Below are 10,375 nucleotides of genomic sequence, written 5' to 3' on the forward strand. Positions count from 1 at the left end.
GAGCTTAAGAAGTGTCAAGAGGTCATTGAACAGATCAATTAAGTTGAGGGTTTAGAGGAAGACGATCAGTTGACCCTCGTAGATCTGTTGATGAATGATATTCAATGAACAGACGATTTTCTAGCCATTCCACCACCATTAAGAAGAAGGTATTGCATGCATTTGTTGGGCAAGACTAACTAATTACGTTCTCGGTATTTGCAAGTTGGTTTATTATTATTTTTTGTAAGTTTCTCTAGTCCCTTATTGCATAGGTATCATATATTTGTTGATTTTTTGTGACATGTATAAATGGCCCGTGGCATGTGGCCCTTAGATATGGATGCAAATTTTTTTAAACAAGTTGTAAAATGGTCATGTGTAAGGCCATCAAATTATGTAAAATCTTTTGAGGGGAATGAATTTAATGAATTTCATATCCGACCTAAATTTTTATTATCAGTGAAATGAATTTAATGAATTTCATATCTAGTCTAAATTAACACTATTTTGTAAAATCATTTGGCTTTCTTTAATGAGAAGTTTGGAATGAATAATACTAAATTGAATTGTATACCACATCTTGAGATTGGAAAGAATAAAAAAATGCAATCAATGTCTTATTCCAAATAGGATGGATTTAATAATTGAATTATGAGATTAAAAAAAATAGTGTTCATGTAGGTAAATTATTTTAGAGTATAAAAAACTAAATCATATAACAATGACATATGAATTCTACACACCCAAACACAGACATATGAACTCAGATATAACAACTCTGTACACCTAAACACAGATATATGAACTCAGACATAACAACTCTGCACACCTAAACAATATGAAATCAGATAACACAGCTATGCATCCTAAATACATACATCAGAACTCCCCAGATATCAGAACTTCAGACATCCTATATCATCTCAGCACCCCAAATAGCCTCTTAAATCCATAAAACATAACTCAAAAATCAATTTTCATTTCAATATATTTTATGTGGCATTATTTCAATTACAACTTAGAGTTTAATTTTGAATTGGATTTGAGAAATTTTGGGTCGATATTTTTCAATTAGAGTCTACCACATTCAAAGAGTCAAGAGAATAAATATAACGACTCGACTTTTTGAGATCTCTAACAAGGGTCGTGCTTCATAATTACACTTTCACATTCAAAACTTTTGACCTTTAACGTAAAATTCGATAAAACAATAGAGACAACTTCCAAATTAATTTATAAAAATTTGATAAAAACAAATAAGCAAAACATTTATTTGGGATCCTTAAAATGTTTGCAAAGAAAACATTCAAAATAATGAAATATTCCGTCTGACATTAAATCCTAACATCAAAACATTCAAATAACTAAAGACATAGACTGAGCAGAAGCGATATCTTTTGTTCCCATATGGCTCTGTCACAGGTCCCGTCTATCACTCGTCGGTTTGTTTCTATCATTACCTGAAAAACATAAAGTAAGGAATGGTGAGTATGAAATACTCAGTAAGTGACCTACTATTGGACCCTCTAGGTAACATATTAACCTTCCTATTTAGGTATCAGTGTACAACTCACAGTATATCAGTCATGGTGAACCTAAAAGGTCACAAATCAGTCGTAAATGTGATCTCGAAGGAACACATATCAGTCATAAGTGTGTATCCCGAAGGTACATATATCAATCATAGGTGCAATCCCAAGGGAGCACACATCAATCATAGGTATATACCCTAAGATACACAAAATAGTCGTAAATGTGAACTGAGGGTGCATAAAACAGTCATAGGTATGAACTCGAAGGAACACACAATCAGTCGTAAAGTATACACCACCCAAATAAAAAGGTTAATAGATACCATAAATACTTAGCATGTATCAGTCCACATATATATCCTTTATCATAATTACAATCGCTTAACTCATGAAAAATTACCTGAACGCCCTCAGTCATCATGTCATAAAATATAAGTCGAAATCGTCCATAACATTAAATAAAATAGCCTTTTCATCGTTATATGGTTAGGATGATTGCTTTAAAGGCAAATCACTAGTAAGATACTTACCTCAATTAAATTCAAGTGAAGGATTTTCTACAAAAAAAACTTGATCCCCAAGCCCTACAACATAAATCAAAATCACATTCGACCTTTAAGGCATAACTCCAATCATAACCTTAACTCAACGTCATTAAACCACTTACCCAAAATTTATTGGAATTGGTCTCAAATTTGATAGACAACACCTCAAAATCCTCCAAATCTTGAATCTAAAAATTCAACCATAATTGGTATCAACAATTTTAACCAAAATTTAACGGGTACTTTCAAAACCGTCCAAGAATTTAACTAAACTAGCCAAAACTCCACCTAAAACCAAGATCCGACGAAAATCCAAAGGAACAACAACAGTAATTAGCGAAAAAGCTTGAATGGACAGAGGCGCAATTGGATCTCGACAGTGGGAAAGGGATGCAGATGTCGGTGACACGGCTGGATCACGACAGAGAGAACTGACAGTTGGTGCAGCTTGCGACGCGGGGCCTAGTCAGCGTCGTTGTCAAGAGAGACGATCGGTAAGTGCACATGAACGTGAATGGAAAAGGAAGGAAAATGGCCCTGGCATCCTTTTGCATGATAGAAACGAGAGGGCATGGGGAGTTCATGTAGTTTGTAGAGAGGGATTGAGAAATCAAATAGGGGGGTGTTTGTGTGTACCGAGGGAGAGAGAGCAGATTAATTTTTTTTTCTTTTTACTTCCAACTTCCAAAACACACACACATGCAAGCACGTGCGCACGCACATACACACGCGTGCATGCGCGCGCATACACATACACACCAAAATCCGATTTAATTTCTTCAATAATTCACATTTTCAACTCTCTTAAAATCTTTAATCTTTAACCAACTAAAATTATCCAATTTCCTTCTCCTAATTCATTAATTCAATTTTGGATCCGAATTACGAAATTAAAAGGGAATAAAAAATTAAAATAACATTTTTTCCTAAATAAATGAATCCAATTTTCCTTAAATTGAAATAAAAAATCCCAAATCTTTACAAATATAATTAAAAATAATTATTTTATCTCCAAATTAAAATTTCAGTCCAAATTTATCAAATAATGTCCAAATATTACAAGATAATTTAATGAAAATTGCCTGAATGGGATGTTACAAGAAAGCTTCACTTTATCTCTTGAACTCGACGACAGGTTTTTTTTCTTCCTTTTTTTTTTTTTTAGTTTTTGAGTTGGCATAAATGATGAGGATAATTATTAAATAATTATATATTTTAATTAGTAATTCAAAATTAGATAGTTAATTATTATTGTTTATTTTTTGTAAGACTACAAATAGCCACTTTAGGAGGGTAACAGGAAGCTTTTGAAATCATTTGAATATCAACTTTTGTTCTTTTGGAGAGTTTCTCTCTACTTAGAGATAAATTTTCCTTGTTTGACCATGAATTTGGCTAGATCTGCACCTTGAAATGAACATCTAACCAATTAAACTATATTAAAATTGAGGTTTAAATACTATTTTGATCCTTGTGTTTTAGGTTTTGGTTCATTTTGGTCATTGTACTTTTAAAACGTTCATTCAACTTTGGTTCATTTTGGTCCTTGTAGTTTCAAAAAGTTTATTTTAGTTCTTATACATTCAACATTAGTTCATTTCGGTCTTTGAACTTTTAAAACCTGACTATTTTGGTCCTTTCATTTTAAGTTTTATTTGAGGGCATGGGAGTTCACACGGATTGCATAGGGAGGGAGGGAGGGAGAAATCAGATCGGGGGATGTTTGTGTGTACCGGGGGATTCCAAATCCCGAAAACACCCACACACAATATCATTAAATTGAACTAAAAATTCCAATTTTCTCTCCACTTGAACTAAAAAATTTCAAATCATTATCAATAACATTTAAATGAATTGTTTTGTCTCCAAATTAAATTCTTAGCACCAATTTATCAAAATAATGTCTAAATATTTCAAGATAATTTATAAAAAGTACCTAAAAAATTCGAGATGTTACAAGAAAGCACTTCATCTCTTGAACTCGAAGACGAGTTTTTATTTTTTTTATTTTTTATTTTATTTTTGAGTTGACATAAATGATGAGGATAATTGCTAAATAATTATATATTTTAATTAGTACTTCAAAATTAATTAGTTAATTATCTTTTTTTTTTGGTATGACTACAAATATCCACTTTACTATGGTAACAGGAAGCTTTTGAAATCATTTGAATATAAACTTTTGTTCTTTTGGGGAGTTTCTCTCAATTTAGAGAAAATTTTTCCTTGTTTGACTATGAATTTGGTCTAAAATGTGCACTTTGGACCAAACATCTAACCAATTAAACTATATTAAAATTGAGGTTTAAATACTATTTTGATCCATATGCTTTAGGTTTTGGTTAATGGTTCATTTTGGTCATTATATTTTTAAAATGTTCATTTTGGTTCTTCTACTTTTAACTTTGGTTCATTTTGATCCTTGTAGTTTCAAAATGTTCATTTTGGTCCTTATACTTCAACTTTAGTTCATTTCGGTCCTTGAACTTTTAAAATTTGGCTATCTTGGTCCCTTCATTTTAAGTTTTATTTCTTTTTTAAGGGATCAAAATAACCACTTTTTGAACGTTAAAGAACAAAGCGAGCTAAAAGTGGAAAGTACAATGGCCAAAATGAATCAATGTTGAAAGTATAAGAAGCAAAACAAACATTTTGAAAATAAAGGGAACAAAATGAACCAAAACTAGAAGTATAAGGACCAAAATAATATTTAAATCTAAAATTGACATCACATTTTTTTATAGTACAACAATACGTGAGAGTGAAAGAAATCGACACATTAACCATTTATTTCGTTTGTTTAAGTTCAATACAATATTTGAGGATGAATGGATTCAAATCTCCGACCTTTTAATCGAGTCTATATACTTTAACTAGTGGATGCGAGATAAAATGCATGTTTGGCAACATTATGCCTCTAAACAAGCTCCAATTTTGTCTTTAATAATGAGACAATTTAGGGTTATTACTCTCTATTTATAATGGTAATTAGTAATTAATAATCAATTAATCAAATGAGTGGGTAAAGTAGCTAAGAAAACGAATAATGGAAAAGAGAAAAAAAAAAAAAAAAATTTAGGTTGCCAAACTCACAGCTTCCACATTCAATTTGTTTGAGAAAAGCTTTGGCCCTTTGAAAGATAGGCGTAGATTACGAGAAGGCTTATTGAGTGGCTTTACAATTCCGCCAAACAAATAGCTCCCCTTTGCTCCGCCTTCCCCCAAAGTTCTCCATTTGCCAGATTTCACCATCCATTCTCCTTCTTCAATCCGCCATTGTTATCATCGCCTTCCTTCTTCTATACATTCCTCTTTCTCGTATTCCCCAAATCCCCATTCCTCTTCCACCATGCAGGCCGCCGCCGTTCATTCCTCCACTCTCAAGCCCTCTCCCTTGGACCCATTTCGCAACCACAAATGCTCCCCGTTCCTCGTCCCCACTGCTGCTCCTAAATCACGGCGACGACTCTCTTTTGTTTCTGCATCTGCAGCTTCCACTGTCTCTGCGCCTAAGCGGGAGAAAGACCCTAAGAAGCGTGTGGTGATTACTGGTATGGGGCTTGTTTCCGTCTTTGGTAACGACGTTGATACTTACTATGATAAGTTGCTTTCTGGTGAGAGTGGTGTTAGTCTCATTGATCGCTTTGATGCTTCCAAGTTTCCTACTCGGTTTGGTGGCCAGATCCGGGGATTCGCTTCCCAGGGATACATTGACGGTAAGAATGATCGTCGGCTTGATGATTGCCTTCGTTATTGTATTGTTGCTGGAAAGAAGGCTCTTGAGGATGCTGACCTCGGTGGAGATAAGCGCTCTAAGGTCATTTCCTTTTGCTAAAGTATGCTTTTGTATCTGGAGAATGATGTGTGTGTTTGTGCTTTGTTAGATTGCATTTCTTGCCTTCTTGTTTTCAATCCCTTCTTGTCGGTTAGTTGATTTTATTCGTGAATTCTTGATCTGGAGGATGTTAGCGAAGACATGAAGTATTTTTGCCTTTTTGCTTCAAAGTATATGGGCCAGTAGGAATCTAAGGGGGCTTCCCCAATGCACGAATCTTTTTGCATATCATGAACAAATCTCCTCTCCTGCTCTTCTTCCTTATGTTGAGTATGGAATTGAAGTATTTTATGGAAATGCGTCTGAAGTATTTATCCTACTTAAGTGACTTGGCTGAATTAGGATATTAACGTAGACCTGTATTTTATAGGCAGAGTGACCTTTGATTAAGTATACTGACATTTAAAAATTCTAAAGTGCTAACCATTCTAATCATGCTTTCCTTTATATGTCATAAATTAATTTAAGAATTAACATCATTCCAAAATTGATAGACATTTCTTTAATGGCTTCTTCATAGATCATCATGGAATCTAAATTAATACTAATAAGAGGCACGTGAATTGACAGTTATAATCCTTTCTTTTCCCAGGTTAATAGATGGAGTGGATAGGAGTTTTATCTTTTTTTGCTATTATATAATAGATGCTTTTTCATTAGAAAGGAAGTTCATAGATCATTTATGTTGCACAGTGATCAATATATTTGACAGAAGTTGTACTCTTTCCTCCAAGGAAAAATAGGGAATAACTAATTGCAATTGGGTAGAGATACATGAAGATTTGAAGATATCAGCATGTGTTTTGACTTTACTTTCCTTGATCTAGGGAAAACTTCCATTTGATTTCTCTTAAAATTAGTTTGTTCTTCAGGCAGACACTATTTTTGAAGCTATTATTAAAGTTCCTCAAGTTTATTATTTCTTTTTCCCTTATCTTATACAATTAACAAATGTAGTTTTATTTTTACTACAGATCGACAAGGAGCGTGCTGGTGTGCTTGTTGGAACAGGGATGGGTGGTCTCACGGTCTTTTCTGATGGTGTTCAGGCTTTGATAGAGAAAGGTCACAGGAAGATAACCCCTTTTTTCATTCCTTATGCCATTACAAATATGGGGTCTGCCTTACTTGCCATCGATATTGGTTTCATGGGTCCCAATTATTCTATATCCACTGCTTGTGCCACCTCTAATTATTGCTTCTATGCTGCTGCGAATCACATTCGTCGAGGAGAGGCTGATATGATGCTTGCTGGTGGAACTGAAGCTGCTATCATACCTATTGGACTAGGGGGTTTTGTTGCTTGTAGGGCTCTATCTCAGAGAAATGATGATCCTAAAACTGCTTCGAGGCCATGGGACAAAGATCGTGATGGCTTTGTCATGGGTGAAGGTGCTGGCATACTGGTAAGCTTTGACATACATCTTGATGGGCATGGAAAATGGACATGTTTTGAGCTGCTTGGTTATTTTCACTGAACTGAAGTATTCAGTTAGTCACAGTTGCTTTTGTCTAGCTGTTGCCGATCATGAATTGTCATTTGACAATCATCTTGGTTTTAGGCTGGAGAGTGAAGCTCCCCTGGAGTTTAGCTTGATTAAGATATTTTTTCTTCCACGTTAAGATGATGGTAGTTTAACTTTGGTTGATGAGAAATTTCAGTAAGTTCTTCAGGGATAAGCTATTTTATCTTGCTTTTACTTGGGCTATTGTGTACACAACAAACAAGATAAAGTTTCATTCTCCTTGGTGTTGAATTTCACTGTGTTTGACCCCATTCCAAATTTGTCTGAGGATGATTCCAGTGGGGGTATTTACGTGACAGGTAATGGAGAGTTTGGAGCATGCAATGAAACGAGGTGCACCAATTATTGCCGAATACTTGGGAGGGGCCGTTAATTGTGATGCGTATCACATGACGGATCCTAGAGCAGATGGACTTGGCGTCTCCTCATGCATCTTGAGCAGTCTCGAAGATGCAGGTGTATCACCTGAGGAGGTAACTCAATCCAATCTTTTTATTCTGTTATTCAGAGATTATTCTATTGGTTTCTGACGATAATGCTCAAAGATCGCCCCAATTATGGGACAAGTAAATTCTGAAGTTAATGATGTTTTGATAGCTACAAAATTTGCATTGATACACGGTATGCAAGTACATTTGCACAGTATTGCAAGTTGGTTGGCCTGTTTATATAAGGCTTCTGCCGCATTTTGTGTACATCACGTGCATCTTGATCTAATTATATGTCTGTAGATATGTTTATTTAATTATACTTCTACAAAGAAACCTTCATTTCATCCATGTGTATATCATTAAGATTTTAGGAATCGTCCTGTTTGTGTTGTTAAAATGTCTTGGCCAAGTTGATGAGTGATTGTCTCCATTCCAAGGTTTATATTTCCGCTGTAAGAATATGGGTGGTATTTGTATTTGTAAATTTTTACAATTGTTGCGTGTGACATAATGTACAGCTGTTTATGGGTGGGTGGGTGGGTGAGTGGGTTGTTCATGGGCCTAAACAAACTGTAAATTTATTTGAACTCGTTTCATTTTGAATCTTTTTGTTATACTGGGATCTGGATAGGCTACCGCTTTTGAAATATCAAATTGCCACGTTTTTTTACCAAAAGAAAGAAAACATAAATATGCCTTTTCTTTGTTTTCATTAAAATTTACAGGTTAACTACATAAATGCACATGCAACTTCCACCCTTGCCGGTGACTTAGCTGAGATCAATGCCATCAAGAAGGTGTTTAAGAATACATCAGAGATCAAAATCAATGCAACTAAGGTAATGTCTCTTCTCCCTTCCTTCCCTCCCCAACGTCTACACCAATGGTTACATGGTTGCAGTCTATTCTTCTTAAAGTGATCCACTGGTTTGCTGATGCTTTTTTTGGCTGTCATTACTTTTCAGTCTATGATAGGCCACTGCCTTGGTGCTGCTGGAGGTTTGGAAGCCATTGCCACTGTGAAAGCAATTGAAACAGGATGGTTGCATCCTTCCATAAATCAATTTGTACGTCCCCTTTTCCTTTTTAACAATCTGATTTCAGATAATGTCAGGTTAACTATTGAATGTAGAGCAAGACTCTTACGATCAAAATTATTTGTCTGTCTCTACTTTCTGATCTTTACATGTTCACACACTGCATCTAGCATCAACCACAAAATCAAGAACTAATTTTGTCTGTCTCTACGTTCTTATCTTTACATGTTCAGTGAGATTAGTCGAAGTATGCTTAAGCTAGTCTAGATACTCACGGATATATAAAAAAAATAAAAAAGAAAAAAAAAAAAGAAAAAAAGAAAAAACAGGGAACTTTTCACATATACAGAACTCTGAAACTACATTCCTTTTATTATTCAGTTCTACTTGAACATAATAATTTCCTCCATTAAGATATCATCACAATATTCTAGCATCAGCTGGTATAGATTAAAATTATCAATATCATCACAATATTCTAGTCACAATATTTGACTGTAGAACCCGGAGCCTTCAGTTGATTTTGACACGGTCGCAAATGTAAAGCAACAGCACGAAGTGAATGTTGGTAAGTTGCCTAAGCATTGGGGGTTGCTGCCTGCCCCTATGGCTGACATATTTCCAATCTCTTTTGATTAAAATTCAACATCCTAGTTCAGTAATCAAGTTGTGCGGTTCTCTGTTTGCAGCTATTTCAAATTCATTTGGATTTGGTGGACACAACTCGGTCGTGGCATTCTCAGCATTCAAACCTTGAACACGTTAATGTTACGTACTACGACGTTTTGTAGGAGAATCCAGTCCTTAGCCTTGAGAATAGTTACTAATTAATTTTTATCAACGAGGTTGCTTTGCTTGCTGCGGGCGTCTTATCTGTCTTTGAACGTTTTTTGGTCTTTTATGCAATTCTATCATCCTCATTCCATTTGTTGCTGTGTTCTAATCCAATAATTGGGTTTACTTGAACTTGTGGCGAGTGTATTGGGTTAGGTCGATATTAGATTTCTCTTCAAAATTTTCTCAAGAATTCCATCATAATGTTTGTAATGAATAAGCTTTTTCTTTCACCTGCTTCCTCCATTCTGAGATCTGAAAACTGATGAAGTAACCGTTTTCACTTTCTCGATAAATCAATATTATGTCTCGTAATTGTATAATAATGTTTCTAAAATGGTATTATGTTTATCTGTTTCATTTTTTTTAAATGCTATCAAGTAAAAATGTTGTTATCTTTTTGTTCAATTAATTATTTATTATTAAGGGGTGAAAAATTCTTCAGAAATCTCATTGGATGATAATTCTAACACACACATATATATAAAATATAGCTCGAATTTCACTTTTCTCATGATATTTTCATATTACATAATAATTGGGTTAGTATTGATTGTGCTATTTGTATAAATTATTATTCTATTTATATGTTTCTCAATCCTATCTAACTCAAAGTAATGACAAGTCCCTAAACGTATTTGTAATAAGCATTT

The 10,375-nt window shown here is 34.4% G+C and overlaps 1 protein-coding gene across 2 annotated transcripts; it reads left to right on the forward strand.

The window, feature by feature from the left end:
* The first annotated feature begins 5,185 nt into the window (after positions 1 to 5,185).
* LOC120083380 (3-oxoacyl-[acyl-carrier-protein] synthase I, chloroplastic) lies at positions 5,186 to 9,968 on the forward strand. Of its 2 annotated transcripts, none has more exons than XM_039039125.1 (7): positions 5,186 to 5,876; positions 6,869 to 7,300; positions 7,720 to 7,893; positions 8,577 to 8,690; positions 8,817 to 8,918; positions 9,371 to 9,456; positions 9,578 to 9,968. In XM_039039125.1, the coding sequence occupies exons 1-6, from the start codon at positions 5,409 to 5,411 to the stop codon at positions 9,407 to 9,409; spliced, it is 1,329 nt and encodes a 442-aa protein (XP_038895053.1). In that variant the 5' UTR covers positions 5,186 to 5,408; the 3' UTR covers positions 9,410 to 9,456; positions 9,578 to 9,968. The 2 variants fall into 2 exon arrangements, with proteins under 2 accessions (XP_038895053.1, XP_038895052.1); XM_039039124.1 differs by having other exon boundaries at positions 5,188 to 5,876; positions 9,390 to 9,456.
* The last annotated feature ends 407 nt before the right edge of the window (positions 9,969 to 10,375 follow it).

The sequence above is a fragment of the Benincasa hispida genome, chromosome 8 (genome assembly GCF_009727055.1).
Source record: "Benincasa hispida cultivar B227 chromosome 8, ASM972705v1, whole genome shotgun sequence".
Taxonomy (NCBI): Eukaryota; Viridiplantae; Streptophyta; class Magnoliopsida; order Cucurbitales; family Cucurbitaceae; genus Benincasa; species Benincasa hispida.

What these genes read in the sequence shown, in the direction of transcription:
- LOC120083380 (XM_039039124.1), top strand. Translation starts at nt 5,409, where the DNA reads ATGCAGGCCGCCGCCGTTCATTCCTCCACTCTCAAGCCCTCTCCCTTG. An exon ending in TCAAAATCAATGCAACTAAG is followed by an intron (nt 8,691 to 8,816) that starts GTAATGTCTCTT and finishes ATTACTTTTCAG; the next exon opens with TCTATGATAGGCCACTGCCT. An exon ending in ACAGCACGAAGTGAATGTTG is followed by an intron (nt 9,457 to 9,577) that starts GTAAGTTGCCTA and finishes CTCTGTTTGCAG; the next exon opens with CTATTTCAAATTCATTTGGA.